The following is a 26,571-nucleotide window of genomic DNA, read 5'->3' as shown; positions in this document are numbered from 1 at the left end:
CTTAGACTTAAGGAGCCATGGGTGACTAGTGGCTGCCATATTAGACTACAAGCTTGTGGATCACTGGTGGAAATGCCCTCCACTCATGGGTCTAGGGCTGCCTCATCGTGAGCCTCCGCAGATGGAAGAAGAGTACAGCTGGTCTGTAGTCAGAGACCTGGGCTCAAATCAGCTCCTCTTTCCAGCTAAGGGACCTTAACATGTAACCTACCCTTTCCCTTCATTTGTGCTCTCATCTGTAGAACTGGGATAACAGTGTCCATCCCATTGAGAGACGCTGATAAAGGCAACATGCGAGATTTGTACAGTACACCACCCAGAAGACTAGAACACTGAGTTGACATCAGTTGCTTTTATTATTACCTTCATCCTCCTCTTCCTTTGCCTAAATCTCTCTCGGTTCCCTTCCCAGGGCACCAGTAACTGGCTAAGAAATCAAAGATAGACTTTTCTGCTCCATTTGTCTTCTTTAAAGAAAGCCCCTAGTTGGCTCCTCGATGCAGGGGAAGGAGCCAGATCTTCCCAGATGCAAGACTATGAGAACTCCACACACTGGAAGCTATCAGAACCCCTTGTCTTGCAGAATTCAGGAGCACAAGTCTTCCAGAACATCCTCAACCCCTCTGAGCCTGTGCGGATCATCAGAGATGCTTCCTTGAAAGCCACTCCTCTCAGACTCCGCCGCCCCAGCCACCCGTCGCTTGACCCCGGCTCAGCTTCAACCTTGCCTCTTTTGGGCACCTTCGAGACTCAGCCGGTGCCACCTCCCCACACCCCATCCTTCCCCCCTTTTGCAACTGTGACCTCTTCTGCCTTCCTATTCAGGCTCTGACCGTGCCCCTAGAGCTTTCAGAGCCGAATCCCTCCCAAGGCCTCACCCTCACCCTCTTACACATAATAAGAAACATGAAAGGGGTGAACGTTCCTCAAGCCAGAACAGAAAGAAAAGAGCAAGATGAAAGCTAAGCCAATATCAAATTATCACAAGACTTTTTTCTTTTGCAAGCACTATCTTCCAAAATGAAAACTGCCCCACTGAGAAGCATTCGCTTTTGCTTCTTAAATCACTTCAAAATATTTGGTTGGAAGAGTAACAGTCCTAGGAGAGCGATTTTAGAACTGTGACACATCAAAGAAAACTGGTTTCCAACTCAATTAAACAAAAAAGCCTTGGTTTGCATGCTCCAGCCTTTTTCAAATCACAGGTTTCCCAGAAATGACAAGATTATATTTCATTCGGCCTGCATGGTTTTGTAAAGCGTATTTCTTCAGCTGCCAACATTTAAAAACCTGTGGCGATTCCACATTTCCAAAGTCTGGATATCCACCTTATTTTGCATAAGATCTACCAATGCTTAAGAGCCTTCTGCCTTGTGGTAAAGCTAGCCTGATGGGCAGGCTGGGGTTTCTAGTTTGCCACAATCCCCACCATGCCACCTTGTGTCTTAAGCAAGCCTCTTTCCTCATCACCGTGCCGGCCAGGCCCCTGGGGATACCCAAGTTTGTGACCTCTTTACCAGAAGCCCTGGACAGACGAGGAATCGCCTTCAATCCCCCACAGCCCCACAGGCTCTCGCTTCCCTGCCCAGTCATTCCCATACACCCACCCACCAAGGAGGCTCTCAGCACCTTCTCCCCACCGTGCCTGCCCCAACCCCCATGTCACCCAAACTGCGACTCACCTGCTACTCCGTGTCACTTTGGTCTCTCTTCACAGGGGTCACAGGCACCTCCCCATTGACGCTGTCGGTCCCGCTAACGGACATCAAGCTTCTCCGCTCCTTCTGATTTGACTTGTGTTCTACTTTCGTCACTCTAAACCTGAGGGGGTGAAGAGCAGGTGTGGTGGGTTTTGCTTTCCTAGGAAACAAGACTCAAGAGTGAGTCAGAAGTCTAGAGGGTCCCAAACAAATTCAGCCAAAATGTGGGACATCAATGAAAAGACGCCCCATTCAATAAGGGGGAGGTGGGCATTCCTACTCACAAATGCCCCTGACCCCTGCCAAACCTTCCAGATGACTTACCCGCAACACATCACACACTCTGCTGGATACTTTCTAGAACATGAAAAATGCATTAGAAAGCACGAGGACTCAAATTTTAAAAAGCCTCAGGGGTGTGGTTCCCAACAAGGACATGGGTTGACCATCGGTTGTTTTAACCACAGAGGGCGGGCTAAAGGCACAACTAGTTTGTAGTTAGACTGATGCTACCAGAAGGTTCACTTGAGAGCTGCCTTATTCAAGTGCACCCCTCAGACAGTCTTATCTCTACAGACACACGGCTAGAGGGGCCCCAACTGTGTCCTTTATCAGCATCGGTTGGCGGTAGGGTTTCTCTGTGTGTTCGGCTTTTGACTATTTTTTTAAGAAAATGTGGGCTAATTTTCATTAAGGATTTAGGAAAAAGTTCAGGAAGTTAAGGAAGGGATTTTCATGAAGAATTCAAAGAGAAATTAAGGAAATTGACTCAGTTTGACTGAAGTCTTTCATAATAGCTTCTCTTGAGTTCTGGTCTAAAATTCCCTTAAAACGATCTAAAGGAAAATACATTCTCCTTCTTCGTCGTCTAAATAAGCTCACCAACCACAAGGAGGAGGGAGCCTCTGAGGAAGTAAAAGAAGGATCAGGGAAGCTGGTCATAAGCAAACGCTCACAGTGTTCTACATCCAAGAAAGAGAACCACATCTGGGCATTGACAAGAGCCATGCCGAAAATTTCAGCAGATTTTTTTTTTTCTAAAGCAAACAAAATACACTTTGTCTAAACAAGCCCCAGGTTCTCATTACATGCCGCATTCACAAATTCCCATGACTCTGCCTCTTAATAAAACAGTGTGGTCATGAGTTCTAGGCTTCTGCTCTAAGTGGGGAACAGCCCTGCATTCTCCTCCTTGTTGCTTGTGCAATAGAGGCTAAAACTCAATCAGATCAAAATCATCATCATAATAATAGTAGCCAACAGCAGAGGGCACAGTGAGTGCCAGAAACTGGCCTAAGACCTTCCCGTGAGTCAACTGATTTAATCTTCCCAGCAACCCAGTGAGGTGAGTGTTACGTCCTCCTCGTGTTAAAGAGGGGGAAACTGAGGCACAGAACTACGCGAGCGAATTCGGAAGCAGTCGTGCCAGCCCGCAAACGAGGGAGATGCGATGAGTTCACACCCCTCTCTCCAGAGCATGTCTGTAGAGAAAGAAGAGCCAATCTGCTCCCCACACCCAGCTCCAGCACACGCACTTGTAACCACAACTCCCGCTGCCTTCCCAAACGTCGCCTTTGCCAGCTGGTTCCTGCCTGGGACTCAGGATGGCTGCAGCGGACCCTGCAGAAGACCCCCATGCACCAGTGTTCTCCACGCCATCCAATGGATTCACCCCTGGAAGTGCGAGCGCTCCACACCACAGAGAGGCCCCAAGGCCATGGTAGCCGAGGACTGGGGACAGGTGCACAGGACAGAGGTAACGTGACCGAAGAAAAAGCAGTCACAGGAATCCATGTAGGCAAGTGAGGTCCAGACAGCAGCCTGGGCACGAAGATGAAATGCGCCCCTTCCAGGCCTCTCCCATCAAACCTCGTAGGAACAGTCTTTCTTGTTCCTTCTCCTTCTGCCGGCAGATGTGGCAGAGCCACAAGATGGAGAGCAACTGGGCAGCTACTCCAAGAGCTGCTCGCTGGTGTGTCAGTCCGCACAAGCGCAACACAAACTTCTGTGTGAGGTTTGGGCTTTATCTGTTAGAACCCGTGCACTGGAGAGCATCGTGGGTCAACCTGACCGGACGAACAGACCCCCAGAGAGCAGGGACCACGTTATTTCTGGGTGCGTCTTTGAGCCGTTTCCAAGACAGCTTCATCAGCTCTTAGTCCAAAGACTGAGAAAAGAAGATTGCCCTGACCAAGCGGGGTGACTGTCATCAAATCCCTTAAGAGACTGAGCAGACAAGAAGGCCCAGGACGGAAGAATTTGTTTTTCTCTTTATTACCTGCTCTCGAATGTTGGCCTCCTGGTTCTCGGGCCTTCAGAATGGGGCTGATGACACCAGCGGCATTCCTGGGTCTCCAGCTTGCAAACAGCCGTTTGTGGGGACCTCTGGCCTTCATAATCACGCAAGCCAACTTCTTTAATAAATCTCCTCGTATACATATCTATATACATCTATTAGCTCTGTTTCCCGGAGAACCCTAATACCTTAAGCTATTAATTTTTTTTTACCTTAATTAATACACCTGACATATGTTCTAGCATAGCCACCTCTCAGGGTTCTTCTGCTGCTGGAAAAATGTAGAACTCAGAGCAGAAGATGTGGAGAAAGCCCAGAGCTATAACCAGAGCCAGGCTTAGGACATCATACTCTATATTTAACAGGGACACACAAATCCACACAGCCCAGCAAGCATGTCACACAAACCCAAAGCCTCCACAGGGACCTTACCTGCCAACGGAGAGGACCGTGACCTCTCCTTGACGCCTCACGTGGCCCTGTTTGGACTTGTTGGTGGGTCTTATGAAGTGCCACCGTTTGTGCCTACACCGCTGACACACGTCCCTCTCGACGGCCCCGCCCACTGTGTGCAGATGGTGGCCACAGATGTGCTTCCCCGGGGTGCCTCCTGGTGACAAGGGCCCGGGGCTCACAGGAGGGCTCCCAGGAGTGCTGGGAGTCACTGGGCTAAGGTGGAGAGAAAGGAAAAGGTAGAAGTGGTTACTTAAAAAAAGGACTAGTTGAGGCAAGCTCTCCCCTGCAAGGCAAGGAGCGGCTTTAAATCACAGCCCAGCACATGCCACGGTCTCTAAACAGACAGATCCCACGAACATACGTGTCTTGAAGAAGAGAAAACATGTAAATTCCACGTGAACGATCAAACAACTTAAACTAGGAGATCTGATCCAGGCTGACTACTGCATCAAAGGAAGAAAGCTTTTAGGTCAAGATCTCAAAAGGGACACTCCAGAGGTGTTGATGGTGTTAACAACAGTAACAGAAACAGCTAACATTCGTATTCTGAGCATTTCATACATGTTAATTGTGCTCACGTTTTTAAAACCCATGAGGTTGATATTACGAATTTCCTCATTTTAAAAATGAGAAGTTAATGTAACCTGCCTAAGGTCACGCAGCTAGTAAGTGATGGATCTGAGATCCAAATCAGGAAAGCCTAATTCTAGAAACCATGATCTTAACCACCATGCCACAGTGCCTCAGAAAACAAGAGAGACTGCATTCTTTGACAGCCTGGAAAAAAATCCAGCCAGACCATCCAAAATATAAAAAGCAGACGTATATAGGTCAGATGTTGGCCATCTTTGAAAGGCATACCAACACTCCGGTCCACTAGAAAAGGAGGCTTTAAAACAGGACAGGGCTGGCCTGACCAGGAATCAGCCCTCTGACGTGGTATAGGTGGGCGGAGAGGTGGGGCGGCATGTCCCCACGGAGCCCAAGCCCTGAGCCCTGAGCCTGGGCCAACAGCCCCGGAGGCACACGCAAGTCTCATGACAGCGTCAAGCAGCCTTTCTGCTCCTGGAAACCGGCCCACTTGCATTTTTAAAAAGCAGTGTGCATGGTAGAGGAGACAGTCTCAAACATCAGAGATAGCCAGAAGTTTTCCAGTGTTCTTTAGGGATGCTCTTTAGATTGCTAAAATAAAAACACACAGCAGCAGCTTCCTGAGACCAAAAAAATGTGAAATTAACTCCACACTGTGGAAAGCTGAAGTCACAAGTTTAACATCCATTCGACAAACATTTCTCAAGTCCCTAAAACCCAGTGACAGGCACTGTCCATCGCCCCAAAATAACGGAGGCCAACAGGCCCGGAGATGACACGGTCCAAACACCAGGGAGGCATCTGTGGTCAGGGCTGGAACGTGAGAGAAATCGCAGCTCACACGTCCCTCTGAACCACGCCGCCAGAGCTTCCTAGCCTGACCCACCTGCATTCGGAGGGACCTCGACAAAGGGCACACCTAACACGCCGGTGTGACACACTATAGATTATCTATGATGTGCCTGGTGCACCACCCGCAGAATAAACAGGGAAAGGTCCAAACTCCTCACCCTGTCCCTTGGAACAACTTGCCTTCCTGGCCCGTCGTGCTACTATCCACCGTGTTCTCTGGCAGCCCCAGGCCGAACTCTCTGCCCCACGCTTTTACACGCCAGTGTTTGTGCCCTGGGCTTTCTCCACCTTCAAGCAGTCTCTGCCTGTCACATATCTGGCTCAGATGGCACTTTGGTGAACCTTCACAGACTTCCCTCTGGCCCCACAGAGCCCTGGGAGCACCTAGTGTTTGCTGTTCATGAAGCATAGCCGTGCCCCCCATCATCAGGCCGTGCCCCCCATCATCAGGCCGTGCTCCCCATCATAAGGCCATGCTCCCCATCATCATAAGGCTTCATGCCCAAGGCTCCTTTTCCCTCCAGCCTAAGCCCTCCAGACTCCAAGATCTGTGAAAGCCCAGCTCTAGCACTGTGCCCAGCACTGAGCAGGCATTCAATAAATGCTCCTTGCTGAAGAAATTTAAAAAAAAAAAAAAACACCTCTCCAGAAATACAGTTCTCCGTAATTCATTAGGAGGGACTATAATCTCAACAGCCCACCCAGCCTGATTTTCACTTCATCATCACGATTCATGAAGGTCTTTCAATGCCCCAAGCCCCTTGTGTTCCTTATAATAACCCAAGCAACTGAGTACAACGGTTATCTCCACGTGTAAATGATGGAGCCCCGGGTTGGGAGTTAACTGCCCACACAGAGTGGCCAATACATGGCAGAGGGGAGACTCCACCAAGGTTCCCAACTCCAAGTCCAACTCCAACTTCTTTATTGTTTCTCCAACACCACAATCCTCAGCTAGGGCTGAATTCGCCCCAGGGGACCACTGACAATGCGCAGGGACATTCTGGGTCATCACACAGAGTGGGAAAGAGGACACCAGCATCTAGTGAGCAGGGCCCAGGAATGCTGATAAACATCCCACAGTGTACAGGACAGGTGTCCATAGCTAAGAATTATCTGGCCCAAATGTCAACCAGGCCAAAGTTGGGAAACCTGCTCTAGCAGGTAACTTAAAAAAAAAAAAAAAAAAGAAAGAAAGAAAGAAAGAAAAGAAAGAAAAAAGTGCCACTAAATGGCTAGGGGGGGATGCACTCACCTTTCAGGGTCTCCCAGGCTGTTATCTGCTACCATTGCCTTTAAAACATCAACGTTTGCTAAGGGGGGAGAAAAAAAGAAAGCAAAGGATTAAAATGGAATGAATCACATAAGCAATCACAGAGTTATCACATCAGAAAAGCTGTTGGAAGGAAAATAAAGAGTAGAAAAGCTGTTGGGGAAAGATCTGAGGTCCTTCAGTTCACACGACCCTGGGGTCCTGGAGAAGGGAAGTTTTTCCCAAGGGAACCCCTAGAAATGGCACCATCTGTGGATAACTTTCACCACGCAGGAATTCCGTACGAGTGACAGAGAATCTACAGATAGGAAAGCGGATCTACCATAGGGCCGAGCTTCCTATACACTGTTCCAACAGACACAGAAAACTACTGTTCTTCCCCCTCTGAAAGGAAAGGGAAATTTACATGGTGCTATGCCCCTGTTCTCAGCTCACTTGGCTAAACGAATAGTGAGACATAGGTCTTAAGAGACCTGTATTCTAAGACCTTGCATGAGCCCGGCTGATTAGCCTTAATTAACCTCTGAATACCCACGTATCATCAAGTCTACCCCACACAGAATCAGGGATGTGAGAAGGTTAATTTTCCAGGTGGGCCATTAGCTTAGCTCGTCTGCAGGACCATACAAGACCTTAGCTCTGGCCAGATACCCTACATTTCCAAGAGTTGGTCACACACAGAGGTTACCTAACATGAACTGAATTAAATTAGACTTCCAATGTTAATTTTTTTTTAAAGATTTTATTTATTTATTTGAAAGAGAGGCAGTGAGAGAGAGCATGAGCGAGGAGAAGGTCAGAGGGAGAAGCAGACTCCCCGTGGAGCTGGGAGCCTGATGCGGGACTCAATCCCGGGACTCCGAGATCATGACCTGAGCTGAAAGCAGTCGTCCAACCAACTGAGCCACCCAGGCGTCCCCCAATGTTAATTTTTTAAAAATCCAATAGTTTAGGTTGGGGGTAGGCTGTCAACCAAAGCAAACTGAATCCAAGCTTCTTGGGTCCCCACCCAACGCTCCGACCCCACAGACACGCATGTTCTTTCTGCCTCTGACAGACTGGTCAGACTCTCAAGGATGAAAGACTGAGCGAGGGTTCCAGCTCCTCTTGGATATTTATTTGGCAAAGCCAAGTGCTATTACTGACTCCTAACCTTTTCATTGATTTTTTTTAAGTGCTGTTCTCATGAGGAACCACAAATTCTCCAGAGACGGAAGAATAAAAAATCACTATTCGCCATGGGAGCCAACAGCAACATTTCACATTTAACGGCTCAAATGACATCCTTGGAGGAGGAAAATTAACCCTAGTTTCAACACTACTGCTTTCAGGTATTAACAGTTACAGGTTGACAGAGTGCTTCTCAACTTATTAAAAATTAAATTTAAGGGTTTTTTAAATGATTTTATTTATTTATTTATTTATTTATTAGAGAGCAAGCTAGCACAAGATAGGGGGAGGGGCAGCGAGAGAGGAAGAAGCAGACTCCCTGCTGAGCAGGGAGCCCAATGCGGGACTCCATCCCAGGACCCTGAGATCATGACCTGAGCCGAAGCCAGATGCTTAACTGACTGAGCCACCCAGGTGCCCCCAAATTTCAGTTTTTTAACTTAAATAATTATTGCCCCGCCCAGGAGCCTTTTGCAACATCTTTTTTCTAATCACCCTCTTATGAAATTATAATACTGCAGATAGAGATCTGTTTGTGTACTATATACATACGAAATAATAAGGGTTTTTTTGTCCCCATGATCCATTTTCACCCCCTTCACAACCCTTGCAAGGGCATAGGTTTTTTTAAAAGAAATAATACAGCATACCATCTTTTCTAAAAAGAAATAGTGTCTTTGCCCTTCATGACTCCCTGTGACGATGTCCAAGCACATTCTCTAACCCAAGTTCTGACCTAAATAAGACTCCTGTGATTACCGAGAAAGTTTTGAAATGGATTGGCAGAATCTTCTCCCATATAACAAAGGCATGCTACCCTCTACAAGACAAATGGGAACTACAATCCAGTCATGTCTGTCTTTTTCCCTTTTGATTAATAATAAGGATTCAGAAAACTAATTTTTGTTTAGACAAAAGGTTTAGGGAAGACACGCTAATTTGCCAGCTGACACTTATTCTCTGCCATCATTTACTAAACTTCAAGACTACAGACGTTAAAAAGGGAAAACAAAAAAAGGTATGAAAATAGACAGTGCCAAGAGCACTCACTTGTAAGAATGAGCTGTTTAAAAACAAAAGCTTAAAACAGTTGCCAGAGAAAACTAATCACCTATAAAACGATGACCTCCCTTAGAAAGATGGGGTCAGAAAATGATCAAGATTATTAAAATATATTAAAATCATTCCTAAAACTGTTTTTTTAAATAGACTCATGTTGTTTCTTCTATATTCATGTATTCCTGAACCTTGCCCTACCTCTTAGAAAAATTTAAAAACGGCCCTTGTTTGCTATGAGTGAATTCTTTAAGTGTAGGCTCAAGTTTCTACGCAAACATCACTCACACCCTCCCTGTCCAAGGAGGTTCAGTATGTGGAGTCATGTGGTTTCCTGGGTTAAGAAAACTTTCTAACGTAACCCCACCATTTGGACTTAGACACGTGCTTTAATTTGGTTGTAAAATTACTACGAAAGTACAGTCATCTGATTAAGTTCTATTGAATATTATCTCCTCCCTGATTATTACTCATAATTACAATAAACAAGTGTTTCCCTGCACTTGTCAACATTCTGTCCATTGGACTTCCCATCCCGGGTTTCCAGAGAATGGGAGCAGTCAGTTACAGGGCAAGGAAAACCTGTCGAGAACAGGAGAAATTTTCTAGAGGGTAATAATTTCATAAAATGCTTCCTGTCTTCTGTCCTGAATTTCTGCCTGCTCCTAGGTATAAGGCAGCAGTCAAATCAGGCAAGAAGAATGCCCTGTTTTTCTCTCCCACCACTCTTCTCTTCAAGCATTCCCTTGAGGGGTACTTGGGTGGTTCGGTCTGTTAAGTGTCTGACTTTTAATTTCAGTGCAGGTCATGATCTCCGGGTCAAAGGATGGAGCCCCAAATCGGGCTTCCCACTCAGCAGGGAATCTGTTTTTCTCCCTCACTCTCTGCCCCTCCCCCTGCTTGCATACTCTCTTTCTCTCTCTCAAATAAATTTAAAAATGAAATTATTTAAAAAAAAAAAAAAGATTCCTTTGCAATCAAGGCAAATCTCCCAGTCAAGAACTACAGCCACCCCCAAAATCAGAGTGCTGCTGTGTGCCAACCACTGGCCGAAAGCTTTTTATAGACCTCATCATGTTTGACTCTCCTGACCTCTCTAAGAGTAAACAGAGTCATCATGCCCATTTTATAGATGTAGAGACTGAGGCCCTAAAGAGCATAACTGATTGGCCAGCCACCATGAGAGACGTGGACACAAGCCCTGGTCCGTCTGTCTCTCGGGTGGATGAATTTGACTCTGATGTTCTCCCTCTTACTCCTTCAATGTCTAAGTCTCTACCCAAATGGTTAATAGTTCAATGCTCCAAGAACGTCAGTATGATCATGATAGCAAGCTTAGGAGACCCACTCGGTAATGATAATTTGTAACAGAACCCTTGCCATAAAATAAATTGAGCCCCAAGGTAAGAATTTCACAAAAGGATCCCTTTGCCTGGTGTGACTAACCAGGGGCACCTGGACAGTAACCACAATAGTCTTCATTGTCATCGGATGACACCGTTTAGGGCCTGGCAGAGAGGCTGGGCTATAGACTTGCAGGTAATTTCCAAAAGCCCACAGAACTCAAGAAAACCTCAATGACCACCCACACACTCTTCAATGCAATCTACTTAAAAAGATAAATTAAGGGTAGCACTGTCCCTAATCCGAGCCTTGAGATTAGCAAGAAAATAATCAGTATGCGGGTCAGCTGAAAAATTTATCCCTCAAGAGATTTATATAAACTAACCCGATTTGCAATATTTGAGACATGATACATTAAAGCCATAAACAATGTCACCATAAGTACGGGTGAAATATTACCCCATCAGCCAAATTAAAAATGCAAAGCACGGGACGCCTGGGTGGCTCAGTTGGTTAAGCAGCTGCCTTCGGCTCAGGTCATGATCCCAGTGTCCTGGGATCGAGTCCCACATCGGGCTCCTTGCTCCACAGGGAGCCTGCTTCTCCCTCTGCCTCTGCCTGCCATTCTGTCTGCCTGTGCGCGCTCTCTCTCTCTCTCTCATAAATAAATAAAATCTTTAAAAAAAAAATGTTTAAAAAAAAATGCAAAGCAGAAGACTATTCATAAATCACGGTTGCAGTTGTTTTTTAAATATGTAAATATAGGCAAAGAAAACCTAAATAAACATAGCAAATGGTAATGGCTGGGTTGTATTTCATTTTATTCTTTTTTTTTTCAATTTTTAAAAGAAAAGTTATGCTAGGGTGTGCTTACAATTAAAAAAAAAATGGAAAATTAACACCGACAAGGAGATCTAAATGGATACTAAGTTCAGAGACTGTTAATGACGCAGACAAAGGATTTAAAAAGGCATTTGTTCTGTAGAGGATTGAAGCCTCAAAGCAAACTAGAAAGCTAGGTTATAAACTGGGAAGAGACCCAAGTATGGATCTAATTCCCCAGCTGTGGTTTCGGCACCAGCCATGTCTGGAAAAGGGTTCCAGTGAGGTCAGATGTCTCCTGGGGGCCAAGGAGAACCAAGGGCCACAGAGAGGATCGGAGCCACGCCCCCAAGCTCACAGGTGGCTGGACAAATCACAGGTAGACTAGTGAAAGCATGGACGGGGGAGGGGGAGAGAGAACTGGGGAGCAGAGGAGGGAGAAGGAAAACAGTGCCTTCGGTGTTACTCCAGTGGACCTACCAATCAAGGCAGAGGAAACAAAGAGGCTACTTCCTGAGAAAGGACGGCATTAAAATAGAAAAGGGTAGGGGCACCTGGGTGGCACCTTTGGGTAAGTGGCTGCCCTTGGCTCAGGTCATGATCCCAGGACCCAGGGATGGAGCCCTCATCTGGCTCCTTATGCAGTGAGGAGCCTGCTTTCTCCCTCTGCCTACCATTCCCTCTGCCTGTGCTCTCTCTCTCTCTCTGACAAACAAATTTTAAAAAATCTTTTTTTTTAGTGTTCCAAGATTCACTGTTTATGCACCACACCCAGTGCCCCATGCAATACATGCCCTCCACAATACCCACCACCAATCTTAAAAAAAAAAAGAGAAGGACAAGGGCGCCTGGATGGCTCAGTTGGTTAAGCATCTGTCTCCTGATCTCAGCTCAGGTCTTGCTCTCAGGGTTAGGAATTCAGGCCCTCCATGGAGCTCCACAATGGGCATGGAGCCTACTTTAAAAATAATAATAATAAATAAATAAAATAAAATAGGAAAGGACAGACCTATTTGCCCATGTGTGTGGGAGGTGAGGAAATTCTATACTAGTATGTAATTGGGACATACTAGTATGTATGGGACTAGTATATACTGGGACTAGTATGTAATATGGGACAGCATACTAGTCCCAGACAGTCAAATGCTTCTCCTCTGCCTCCCTGAAGAGAAGGGGCCTGCTGCAGGTGCCACCCTGCCATACGCCAGCGGTACGAGCTCTGGGCCTCTGTTTCCTCATCTGCAAAATGGGATGCTAAAAGGACCTACCTACCTCCAGAAGGTGGTTCTGAGAATTTGTGAGTTAATGCTTCAGGAGTTTTATCAACTATCCCAGCTGTACGAGTTATCACTTTAAAAGGAAGACGTTTCAAACTGAGGGTTGATGTGGGGGGGGGGGGGTGGGGAGGGGGGGAGGGGGGGTTATGGACATTGGGGAGGGTATGTGCTATGGTGAGTGCTGTGACATGTGTAAACCTGGCGATTCACAGACCTGTACCCCTGGGGATAAAAATATATTATATGTTTAAAAAAAATAAAATTTAAAAAAAAAAAAAAAAGGAAGACATTTCCCATCCCTCCTTCCGGATAAAAGGAAAGAGGACTTGACAGCAAGTGGCTAAGCACAGCCTTTGAAGTCAGATGCGCAAGTTCAAATCTCAGCTCTGACCCTGCCAGTTTATGGTGCTGGCAAGTCAGTTAAGCACGGTGGGTCTCTCGCTTTCTCAATGGCAAAATGGGAAGGAAGTATCTGAACCATGAGGTGGTTAGTCCCTAGAAAGCCGTGAGAACAGGCCTGGCACACAGTAAACAGTGCATACTGGGAAGCTGTACGTCAGAACTCCAACCCCGGGGCGCCTGGGTGGCTCAGTCGGTTAAGCATCTGCCTTCGCTCAGGTCATAATCTCAGGGTCCTGGGATCAAGCCCACATTGAGCTCCCAGCGCGGCAGGGAGTCTGCTTCTCCCTCTGTCCCCTTCCCCCAACTCATGCAACTCATGCACTCTCTCTCACTAATAAATAAATAAAATCCTGGAAGAAAAAAGAAGAACTTGAACCCCTGCAAAGTTTTCGAGGTTTACTTATTTCTGATGCAACGGTCAGTAACCCACCTCAGCCCCACACTCGCTAACCTTGCAGCTGCTCCAGCTCTTAGAGGCTCTGGGCCCTGAGGCTATTGGGGATGTGGGCAAGGAGCCCCACACACTCCAGTAGCTTCCAAGGGTCTTGCCCTGTGCCCCTCTGTAATGGTATCCTCCTCAGCTAACAGCCAGTATTTATCTGATCAAGATTCAGTTCATCCTCCCTTTCAGAAGACAAGAGTTCAGAGTACGTTCCAGAGGGAAAAATGCTTCCGTTCACAAAGGTTATACCTTTTAAAAGTCTGAACACTTCAGAAAAGATCAGAGAACAGGCAAATCTATTGTACTAAGTCTTTGAATGGAGGATGTCACAATAGTGCAATGAGGTAAATATCACTTATTACCCTCCTTTTACAGAGGAGGAAACGGAGACCCCATGAGGTAAAATGACTTTCCCCAAATCAAGGTGAGGCCAGGATTAGAAGGTGAGCCTCCTGGGCGGGCTTTCTGCAAACACTCACACCCACTGACTCTTCAAAAACACACTAGATGACATTCTTATGGCGGAATAATCTGGAAGCTGACGTATTCGTGAGCTTAGGTGAAAAGAACTGCAGATGACCAGAAAGATCAACCGGGGAGTTCACACAAATTCTGACTCTTCAAGGCAGGTTTTTAATAAACCACAAATACTGAATTGTTTTGGAACAGTAAACATTCATACCTTCATTTTTCATGATATAGTGGACAATCTGCCCAACGGTGTCACTGTTTTCATTCACACTGTCATTCAACTCTGAAAGAGAAGGGGGAGAGGAGAGCGGGTTACGATCGGTCACCTCTATCGAGGCAAGGAGTCCTCACTCAACAGTCTCTAGAAAGCTCAGCCGTGGCCTAAGGGTGGAGGCTTTCTTCCTTCAGCCCCAAACCGCCCGACGCACGGCCCAGAGTGACTCCTCCGGCGCACAGACATAACAAGCACCAGAATGATCCATCAACCTCTTCTCCGGTCCAAACACCCACTCACTTCCATGCGTGTGTATCAATCCTTACTACTGTAGTTCTCACTCATCATTTCCTTAAACCCTTAGGCAACATGGGAAGAAAACAGTTAATCAAAAGAAAAAATTCTCCTTGGATTTCCTTTCAACGGCAGACATACTATATAAATGTAGAGCACAAATTTCCTTCTCACACTGGGTCATGATTCATCCATGTTTAGAAGACTCTCCTCTCATTTAAATACACTTCCAAATGACCTACATTTTGGTGTGGTTATTTGCCCACAAACTCCGTTTACCTTAGGAAACTGTACTGGGTGACAGTCTTTGAAGGAAAATCAAACCTTCACCCTGAAACTGTGTAATTTCAGGGAGGAAGGAAAAGGGAGGGATCCTAGTTCACGGAGAACGAATCAAGGCGTGCAACATCCTACTCGTGTCCTTGGAAAAGTGTCTTCTCCATCCACAGTTGGCTTCCTCCTCCACGAAAATGAGCATTTGGCTCAACAGTGCAAATACTGACTGCTAAGCTGGCCTGGGGGAGCTTGCTTTCTGTTGACAAACACTCGGCTTTGGTTTGCTCATAAGCTACCCATGACTCATCCAGCAACCGGGCTCTCTCTCTGCCTCAAAGGTCAGTGGGGGTGGGGAAAACCAACAGGCCAGCAGGCTGGCAAGGGAGGAAGAAGCTCTCCCCACTCCACCCGCTGGCTCTCTTGAAAGGTGACTGACTCCTAATGTCCCCTTCTGCACACACTGCCCTGTGAGGAGCTAAAAGGGATAAGGAAGGTGAGCTACTACTCCCTGAAGTCCAAGTCAGGAAACATCCCTAAAGCATGGTTGAAAAGAATATCAAAGGAAGAAAACAGGATTTTATTTCTTGGATTTTTCCAAACCCTACCTAACAACTCCATGTTAAGAGGAAAAGGTAAGATATCCTCAAATTAATACTAAGGTACCATTTCTTGCCATACTTTAACTGCACTGTTGACATAACTGTTTACTTAATAAATATAAATTCCAATCACATAGGTTTCAGAGAGAACTCCCCCAGCAAAAGTATTACCACAAAACCAATGAGAGCTATTTAAATTCCCCATCGTTCTTATCAGAAGCTCTCTCGGTAATAATAGTAAAGATTCATAGTTACTGAGTGGCCACGGGTACCAAACATCAAATGCATCTTCTCTCTAAATTCCACAATAATCCTACAAGATGGACATTACAGTCCTCATTTAATTTAAATTAAATTAAAATTTTAATTAAATTGGCATTCAACTACCTAAGGTTAAATTCCAGTTAAACTACACATAGCAGAAGTTTGGAGCATATGGAACTTGCCCAAAGCCACAAGGAATGTGCTGGTAGGTGTTTCATAAGTGAAGGCCAGGTTTCAAGCCCCACGTGTGGTTAGTATGAAATCCATACAGACAAACCACCCTACCACCTTCTATGAAGACAGATCATTTTGGGGACACCTGGCTGGCTCAGTCAGTAGAGCATGTGTGACTCTTGATCTCCAGGTTGTGAGTTCGAGCCCCATATTGGATGTAGCGATTATGCAGAAATAAAATCTTTAAAAAAAAAAAAAAGAAAGAAAGAAAGAAAGGAAATTGCCCCCATCCACATTGCCATAAAAAGGACGCAGGTATTTACCTATCTTTTCAACCTTTTCCTCCTCCACCTCTTGCTCGGCTTCTGTGGTGCAACGATAGCCCTTCTTCTTAAGCAGGTGGCAGATGAGGACACCAAACAGACCCATGATGAAGAACACAGGGACGAGCGCATAGGCGATATACTCTGGGTGTCCGCTGCCCGTGTTGTTGGTGGGCGCTGGGGTCGTCTGTGTTCTGGAGTGCAACGTGTGGCTGCCCCCATTGTCTACAGAGAGAAACACACACGGTGGCATCAGACGTCTGCCGCACAGCAAGGACAATCTGAGGACCCCGGGGAACATTCACATGGAATTGGAGTAGGCTCCCAAACCACGGGCCACGCAGAGACTGGAGGGTCAGGCAGTATGGAACACGGGCTGAGGGCTTGGTGTGCCTACAAGTCCGAGTTCCCATCCTGTCCCTGCTGGTCACAAACTACGTCCCACTCTGCGTCATTTCTTTGAAACCTCTCAAGCCAGCCTCTACTTCCTCACCTGCAGCAGGAGCCACACAGTGTTTTAAGTATGTCTGGGAGCAGTGACAAGCACAAAAGAAACACAGAGTCATTTGGTAGCATTATAGCAGAGCGCTGAGTGGTTATGAGCATGGACCCAGGAGCCTTGGGTTCAAGTCCTGACACACACACACCTCCCCCATCTAGCAGCTGTGCAATAACTTAGCACCTCCGTGACTCAGTTTCTTGTGAAATGCACACACTCATTAGAACCTACCCACCCTTCCAAGGTATCATAAAGATGAGATAAATACATGTAAAATAGTAACAACCATTTTTACAACATAATGAACGCTCAACTACGGCAGGAACAGTCTAGGCACTGGTGACATATCACAGAGTAAAACAGACAAAGGTGCTTGTCCTCGTGGAGCTTACGTTTTAGAAGGACTTAGTAAATGGAAAGATCTAGAATACGGAAAAGAGAGGAAAATCCGGGATGGCATCAAGATTTTGGCCCAGGGGACAAACATAAAAATGGAAGGCTGTGCATTTTTTTGTTTGTGCACTTACCCAAATAAAAATTTATCGTCCACCCACCATGTGAAAAGCACAAGGCTGAGAACTGGACAGAGTGATAAACAACCCGACCTGGGCAAGAGGATCTTAGAACGTGTAGGGGAGCATCGGAAACAATCCCCACACAAAACGCATGGGCAGATCAACACCGACTGAGAGAAACGCTGTCCAAGGCAATACGCGGGGCAACAGGAGAAAAAAGAACAGTAAGGACCTATTTTATGACTTCAAAAATAGGGCAGCTAGGAAGGGGGCATCTTTTGAAGAAAAGGAGCAATTTGCTTGTGGACACGTCAAAGCATCCCAGGGGCTTATTACCAGATCCAAGCCTGCTGGGGTGCCACGCACAGGATCCTGAGAGTCCCTGTCCATGGGGACCCGCATCCCCTCTAGGAAGGAGAGTGAGCAGCAGAGAGCCAGACGCAGGCATCAGGAGATATAGTCAACAAAGACGACAGAGGACAAGCCAGGTAGGCAGAAAAGCAGCAAAGCACCAGCTCACAAAATGAGAAGAGAATTATCAGCTGAAGGAGAAAGTCAGGTAGGAGGAGTAAAGAAACATGTGAGATTTCACTGAAATGAAGTGTCCTTACTTGGAATACTCAGATTCTAAAGTGATGAAATGAAATTCTTTCTCTCCATCAGAGAGATTAATAGTGGTCAAGAAACCCAGAAACTGGAGAACTAGATATGTTTAATTATAAGCTCTCTCAGAGTATTTTGATAAAAAAGGATCTGTGTGGCAGTGATTGTAAGGGGACAAATAGCAGGTGTGAAATAACCTGCATTTCATCACTGCGGCCAATAGTATCAAACAGAAGCCCAATTTGCAAACCAGAGGCCACACAGCAAACAGCTATTGATCTTTCCTGTGAAAATACCCATGACCTTTGAACAGGAAAAGAAACTGCTGGTTTCTTAGGTCTGTACAAGGTTGCATTCATTATTTTATCAGACAATCTCTAGAACTGGGGATAATGTATATTTTCTTCTGATTTGTCTTCCAGGAATCAATATATTAAATGAATGAACAAATAAAAGGAAGTACACACACACACACACACACACACACTTCCCTAAGCATATGCAAATATATCACCTAACTTGGGATTTATGGCCAGTCATTTAGTAAAAACCAGAAATAATTCTTTAACTCCTTTTACAATTCTAAGTCTTATTTATTAACTCCGTTTTAATTCCACATATTCCGTGCAACAGGGATCAGTGAAGCAAACAGCCTCTAAGACTGAGAGTTTTACTCAGAATCACAGTCTGTTTCAACCTGGAGGTGATAACTAATTCTCTTTGGGGGGTACCAGGAACAGGGAGGAAAGCAGAGGGGCTTGGAATTGGAGCCAATAGCCCCTCTTGAATCAGGTGGTTGAGAATGTGTCTTAATTAATGTGACATGTGGCAAACCCCTGCAAATACTACATATTTAGAGTTTGTGATTTACAAACAGGTATCAGTCACTTAATCTCATAATTACTGTACCATGGAAAAGCTGATGAAGATATGAATCTCAATTAGGGAAACAGGAATTACAGAGAGATGCCATATAGCACTGAGGTTACAAGGTCAGACGTCCTGGAATGAATAACAACTTGGCCACCTACTAGGCACGTCAACTTGGGCAAGTTATTGAACGGTTCTGTCCTCAGTTTCCTCGTTATGAAATAAAATCAACATGATTGTACCTTTCTATGATGATTTTAAAACTTGGCCCCAAATTCTTTTATCCAGCTCCAAGGGAAGTCTGTATCTCCTTCCCTTGAATACATCCTCTGTCTTCTGCCAGACCAATAGAATAGGTTGGAGTGATGCTCTGTCAGTTTCCAAGCCCCACGCCCTAAGTAACTGACAGCTTCTACTTCCTGTCTCTTGGGGCAGTTGCTTTTGGAACACAGTCACCATGTTGTGAGGTAGCCCAAGCTTCCCCAAGGAAAGAAACAAGTAATAGTCATCAACTCAACAACTATGTAAATGAGCCATTCTAGAAGCAGGCGTAGTCCCAGTTAATGCTGCCTGGAGCAAACATGAGCTGTTTCCAACGAACCCTGACCAATTTGGAGATTCCTAAGCAAAATGAGTGACTATTGCTATTTCAAGCCATGAAGCTTTGAGGTCATTTGTTATACACCAGTAGTAACTAGAAGATAACCTCATGGAGTCATTGTGAGGATTAAGTATACTAATACATAAAGCACTTAGAAGAATGATTAGGAAGAGACAGCAATGTAAAAGTGTTTAGTCACCATCATGCTAGAACTGGACTATCCAGTAGGGTAGCCACCAGCCACAAGGAGCTATTTAAATTTAAGTCAACTAAAATGAGATGAAATTGGGGCGCCTGGGTGGCTCAGTGGTTGAAGCCTCTGCCTTCGGCTCAGGTCATGATCTCAGGGTCTTGGGATCGAGTCCCACATCAGGCTCTCTGCTCAGCAGGGAGCCTGCCTCCTCCTCCTGTCTCTCTCTGCCTGCCTCTGCCTACTTGTGATCTGTCAAATTAAAAAAAAAAAAAAAAAAATCTTAAATAAAATGAGATGAAATTAAGAACTCAGTTTCCCAGTTGCATTAATCACATTTCAAGCAGTCAGTTGTCACATGCGGCTAACTGCTACCATACTGGACAAGTCAGAAAAAGAACATTTTCATCAATCCCAAAAGTTCTAGTGGAGAGCCCTGTTATAGACTACAAAGAACCACTGTAAGGCCATTTACTGGAGAATCTACCGTGACCTACCATAGCAATTCAATAAAAATAACTTTGAAATCACAAAGGATCTATTCACAAATAATGCCTTAAAACATTTGTCAACCTAGGTAAAGTTCGTTTTTCTTTAATTTACACTAATAACTTGTTTAGAGACACTGGCCATCTCTCTCCTTCACCTCCAGCTGAATCATATCTGAATTATAAGCAAATTAGTTGAGTCCAAATTCATAGCAAAGTTGTTGCTGCATTAATTATGAGTCAAAAAAAAATAGCAAAATCCTGAATGTCTGACAGTGGGATAGTAAGAAAATATCTAAGTCAATCACTGTCTACCCATTTGACAGAATAATATTCATCATTTAAGATTATTTATCAAGATTTTGTGAAGACATGAGAAAACACTCAAGACACAATGTTGAATTTAAAAAGCTTAATTCAGGGTGCCCGGGTGGCTCAGTCAATTAAGCATCCAGCTCTTGATTTCAGCTCATGTCATGATCTCAGGGTCCTGAAATCAAGTCCCACATTGGGCTCCATGCTCAGCACAGTCTGCTCAGGATTCTTTCCCTCTTCCTCTCTCTGCCCCTTCCCCCATTCTCTCTCTCTAAAAATTAATAAATAGGGGCACGTGGGTGGTTCAGTGGGTTAAGCATCTACCTTCAGCTCAAGTCATGATCCCAGGGTCCTGGGATTAAACCCCTGCACCAGGCTCCCTGCTCAGTGGGGAGCCTGCTTCTCCCTCTCTCTCTGTTGCTCCCCCTGCTTATGTACTCATTCTCTCTCTCTCTCTCTCTCTCTCTGTCAAATAAATAGTCTTACAAATAAAATAAAATAAATGAAATGTTTTTAAAAAGAGAGAAAGAGAAAAGCTTGATTAATCTTGATTAAAGATGTTTAATACATAAATACTGTATGGTCCAACTACTTAAAAAAAATGCATGAAGGCATAAAATGTACAAAGCAATGACCAAAATATTACATGATTCCAGGTAACCAAATAAGAAGATAATTTTAAATTTTATTTTTATACTTAACTCTAATTTTTCAAAATTCATGTGTTTTGTACCAAGGTGGTAGAAAGATATAAAGCAGAGATTGTCAGCCATTTGGGAATCACAGACCCTTTTGGAAACCTATGTTGTTATGAAGGTTCCTATTCCAAAATTTTGCCTCCAAGTTCTACGGGCTTTGAACCCCAAGTTTATATAAGGGCAAGTGACTTGATAAGGATGATGCTCAAGTTTCTGCTTAAGTAATATGGTGGACATGCCATTCATGGAGATGGGAAGTAACTCAAAAAAAAAAAAAAGAAGTTTGCTTGGTGTTGAATTTTACCTGCCTCTCAATTCATACATTGAAGTACCCCAAGTACCTCAGAATGTGACCTTATTAAAAGACAAGATCTTTACAGAGGTAATCAAATGAAAATGAGGTCATCTGAGTGGACTGAAATCCCACTGGAGTGGACCTCTGTCCTTATAAAAGGGGAAATTTGGAGGCAGACAGGAGCAAAGGGAAAACACCATGGGAAGATAAAGTCAGATATGGGATGATGTTTCCAAAGGCCAAAGAATGCCAAAGACTGCCAGCAAACCACCAGCAACTAGGAGAGAGGCATGAAATCGATTCTTCATAGCCCTCAGAAGGAAGCAACCCTGCCGATCTTGATCTTGGAATCCTAGCCTCCAGACTGTAAGATAAACTTCTCTTGTTTAAGCCACCCAGTTTGTGGTACTTTGTCAAGCCCTAGCAACCTAATATACTTGGCATGGAAAGGACAACATCATGAGTTCAGTTTTGAACATGTGGAGATAGAGGTAAGCAGTGGGGGGTTGCAGGGAGAAAACCAGATGGAAATATCCATTGAGTGACTGGATCTACCCCATGAAGAAGCTGAGGAAGAGAAGCCAGGGCTCTCCTCTAGAACACAGAGGCCAGGGTTTCCAGAAGGAAGGAGCAGATATCTAGGTCACATGCTGCAAGAGAGCAATTAAAATAAAGGAAATGGAAAATGGCACAGCCACTATGTAAAACAATATGGCAGTTCCTCACAAAGTTAAAAATAGAACTACCCTATGACCCAGCAGCCCCTTTTAGCCTATTTATTCAAAAGGACTGAAATCAGGATCTTAAAGCCATATCTGCCTCCCATGTTCACCGTAGTATTTTTTACAACTGCCAAGATACGGAAACAACCTAAATGTTCACTGATGGCTGAACAGATAAAATACAGTCTATACATACAATTGAATCCCATTCAGCCTTAAAAAGGGAAATCCTGCCATAGGCAACAATATAAATGAACCCGGAAGACATTACAGTATGTGAGAAAAGCCAGTCACAGAAGGACAAATACTGCATGATTCCACTTTATGAGTAATCTAAAATAGTCAAACTTATAGAAACAGAGTCAACTGGTGGTTGCCAGTAGTGAGGGGAGGGGAAAATCGGTGGCTGCCATTCAGCGGCGGAATGCTTCCATCATGCTTTATGACATGGCACCCGCTGTTAACAATACGGTATCCTGCACTTAAAAATTTGCTTAGAGGGTTGAGCTCATGTTAAATGTTCTTAACACAATTTAAAAAAAGAAACAAGAAACAAACAACCTAAGAAGACTTTAGAAAAAGAATCGAGAAGTACTCAGACAAATCAGGCAACAAGGAAGAACTCATGGGAAACCATCATTAGTTTCTAATTTAGGAAGCCACTGGAATTTTCTTTTAACTTTCTCCTTGTTGTACTTCATTCCCTGTTTTTCTGTACTTTCTTGAAGTAAACTTAAAAATCCCAAAATAAATAAATACATACATACAATGAAAAATTAAATTAAAATAAGTAGGAAGGAAAACGATCCATGGGAGATCTTCATGGCCTTGGAGAGCACAGTTTTTCAGTTAGCCGGGAAGGTAAGACTAGATTCCCTGGGCTGAAGAATATAGACCTGGCTCAGTTTACTCTTTCTGGAAGCCTTGTAGGAGCCAAAAAAAAAAAAAGGGGGGGGGTGGTGAGAGGAAGAAATTTCTGTTTGGAGTTTTGTTTTGTTAAGTGCCTGAAACCAATGTATGTACAGACAAAGCAAAAGGGAGAGAATGAGAGAGAATAAGGAGTGATGGCCTTGAGAAGATTTCCATATGAAGAGGATAGATTAAACACTGAAATAGGGGGAAAAAAAAAAAAAAGCAAACAAAACAAAAACGCCCACTTGTTCTAAAGCAGTGGGTCTGTGAGTCAGAGCCCTCACTAGTAGGCTGAAGGAAATTGAAGGGACAAGGTTCATGGTATCCTCCATTTTCTCTCACAATAAATAAGAAGAGATGACATATGTTGAGACCAGGGCACAGCAGGAAAGAACAGCCCGTGGAGAGAGGGAGGCCTGGTGAGGAGACGGAGGAGGGGACAGGAGAGGGCAGGGAAAGGGTGGTCCATGGTCATTCAGGGCACAGCCCACAGACGCACCCCAATTCTCCAGCTGGGGTAACCCATGTGGAGAAGTCCATACAAGCTGGAGAGCCCAGCACAGTAAGGGACCAGCCTTCAGATCAGAATGGAAAGCAGACAGAGCCATGGGAAGGAAGGGAATGGTTTTGGGTGAGATGGTGTTCCAGAAGAGCTGGCAGTATGGCTCGGAGGAGTTCCTGTCTCTATTACCACTGACAACAATAACCAGAACATCTACGGAGCACTTGTGAGCCAGCACTGAGCTCAGCACTCAGTCTTCACAATAAACCTAGGACGTCATTAGAGGACTAGCCTCACATTACAGATGGGGAAAGAAGACACAGGAAGGCACTGCAGCCTTCCCAAGGTCACACAGCTCCTCTGTGCCAGTGCCTGGATTCCAAGCAGACAGCCTGGCTCCTGCCCATGTTTCTGCTGTTTCCTCTTACCTTCTGGAAGCCTTGGTCTCTGCACATGTAGACCTGGTCCAACTACAAGCACCTACATAAGGTATACTTCAATTCGTTTTCTTTCAACAATATTTCATCATGTAGCGACTTTTCTGTTAAAGTGCGAAATGCTGGCTCGCTCTCCTATTTCACAACTCAGATTCAAGGCTCCCCAAACTTCAAAACCACAGGGTTCCAAGAAGCACAGCAGGAAGTAGGATAGGTTTTACAAATGCCCAACACCAGACTCCGAGGCAGCTTACGGGATGAACAACTACAAAACTGCTCTTAGGCGCCCATCGCTGACCTCCCTCCCCACTCCAACACCACAGCTCACCCGACACGGGCCACAACCCCAGGTCCACTCAGCCTATTTAAAAATAAGCCCAGGGCCTCATCTCGAGTGTGGCCTGCACACAGCAAGAGCCAGCAAAGCAGGAAGTTCTTGGCTCTCACTGATAAATGCGATTCCCTTCCACAACACTACAACTAAAAAGTGTTCCACAAAAGCCAGCATTTACCAAACTCCTTTGGGTTTTTCCTAGACCTGGTCAGGTGTGGTGAGCTCACTGCATCGTGAAGACCATCGCAACTGTACTGTGTTCTGCCAAGATCTCATTAAGAAGGTCACAAAAGAAGACGTGGTATTAAAAAAAAAAAAGGCTTGTAGACGGCAAGAAACTGAGGAAGAGTTCTGAGGAATGGCTCCATGCCCACCCCCAAAATCAAAAGCAGTTTTTTAGCTTGTTTCCAAATAATACTTGTATTTCCAGCTGACCTCAGGGGTCACAGGAGCCGAGAGGGAATAGCCTGGAAATGGCATTCCTCAAACCCAGTGGGCATAGCTCGAGGTTGCTGGACGATGCGGGAAGACAGAGCTAATAACTAGAAACTACAGATAAGGAGGTCCTTCTGACCTCTCCCAAGCAGCTTTGTTCAAACCAAGGAACACTTTGATTGTTCTGATAGCTAGCCTGCCCCTTTTATCGGGAAAGGGTGTGCATTCTCAGAATCTAGGGTTTCTCAGCAGGGTTACCCAACCACTCTGTGATGGAAAAGGCACTTGGCTAGTGTGCAGAGAACCCACACCAAGCTTGGGTGGAAAATTGCTTTGAATCACACACACACACACACACACACACACACACACACACATCCTATTTTGTTTTTAGCGCAAACTCAAATCACAGTGCCCAAAAGCAATCTATTTTTGGTCTGGTTCACTAAGATCAATAGACAGACATTTCCCTAAAAAGGTTTTTCTTCATTCAGTTTTGCCACTGGCCACCTCTGCAATTTGAACCCGTCGCCGTACCTCTGCACACCTCAGTTTGCTCAGCTGAAAAATGTTGGGCCAGAGCCAGTGGCTTCCCACGGCTCCCAACATCCGAGCCTTCTCCAGCCGCACCCACGAAGTGTGACTGGTGATCACAACACAAGCCCACCAACCCTCTTGGGTCCACAAGGCAACATCCAAAAAGCTTTGATAATTCACTTCACAGCAAAACCAGATCTGACGAACTCATTAAGAGGAAAAACCTGTTCTGATCTGACGTGATCAGACCAAGTAGGACCTCCGTCCCGCTGAGTTTGCTGCATCAACATTAATGTATTTCCTCATACCTCTGAAGGGGGAAATTACATCGTCAGAGTTCCAGCCCTGGGCCCCGGGGGCTTGAGATGGTCACAACACTAGGAGGCGGGTAGCATCCCTTTAGAGAAGGGGAATCGAAGGTTGGGGCGGTATGTCACTTGCCCAAAGGCACAGAGTACAAACTGGTTAAGATCCCGCACAGGCAGGAGCAGCCCACATGCAGCCTCCCAGGACCTCTGGAGCAGGACGGATCTCCTAGCTTCTGCAAAACAACCTCCTTAACGAAGTTACTTTTTTAAATGCAGTTTAAGTCTATTACATACACTAACATAAGGGGCAGAGGCAAATACGGCAAAATGCAATCATCCCCAAACGACTTCTATTTTTGGCTACAGAGAGGACCCAAGCCATAGAGCTTTTAAGACCATCCCTGACAATTCCAGTTCCTGAGACACGGCATTCCTGCAGATGAATTTAAAAAGCTTAAAATGTACGGGGAGGACGAGCGAGCTTATGGGGGGAACCGGGAAGACAACGAAGTCAGTATATATAAGTGCTAAACCTTGTCGTGAGACTTCAGGCAGCTGCCAACTAATAGACAACTCCCAGATAAACAGCTGCTACAGCCGTCCCCTCCCACCTCCAAAACTGTGAACCGGCAGGAGGGGACATCCAGATAGGATCCAGCTGCCCAGCATCTACGCACCCATGACACAAAATCCCTCCCACGGCATACAATCACTCCATTGCCATTATTTTGTCCAAGTGACCCATAATAATGGAGGCCAGAGCTCATTCTGGACAGCAAAGACCACCCGGGGAGGAGACAGACGCCTAGATGGCTCCCCCCAGCAACACACGCCTCCGTGAGCAATGTCCAGCCTGGAATCCCCAATTTACAGAAGGCTTCGGCTAAGAGGTCCCTTGAAAAAATGCGACGGCCCCTGAGGTTTCTGCTAATACCCACGTGGGATCAGCTATGCCCCAGAGATGCCAAAATGAGGGCTCAGGGCAGCGGGAGCACCCCCAGATCTGGAGACAGG

General features: G+C 45.4%; 1 protein-coding gene across 1 annotated transcript in view; it reads right to left on the bottom strand.

Moving 5' to 3' along the window:
* Nucleotides 1-26,571, bottom strand: part of RELL1 (RELT like 1) — a 112,105-nt gene that overhangs the window by 14,884 nt on the left and 70,650 nt on the right. Inside the window, 5 exon segments of the mRNA XM_032840920.1 lie at nt 1,683-1,821; nt 4,429-4,665; nt 7,151-7,208; nt 14,364-14,435; nt 16,297-16,521. Of these exon segments, the coding sequence (XP_032696811.1) occupies nt 1,686-1,821; nt 4,429-4,665; nt 7,151-7,208; nt 14,364-14,435; nt 16,297-16,521 (728 nt within the window). The 3' untranslated portion in view covers nt 1,683-1,685.

Source organism: Lontra canadensis, unplaced genomic scaffold (assembly GCF_010015895.1).
Source record: "Lontra canadensis isolate GAN:19392208 unplaced genomic scaffold, GSC_riverotter_1.0 scaffold1, whole genome shotgun sequence".
NCBI lineage: Eukaryota > Metazoa > Chordata > Mammalia > Carnivora > Mustelidae > Lontra > Lontra canadensis.
Note: the sequence above shows the minus strand (reverse complement) of the source record. Positions and strands in the feature narration are given on the sequence as shown.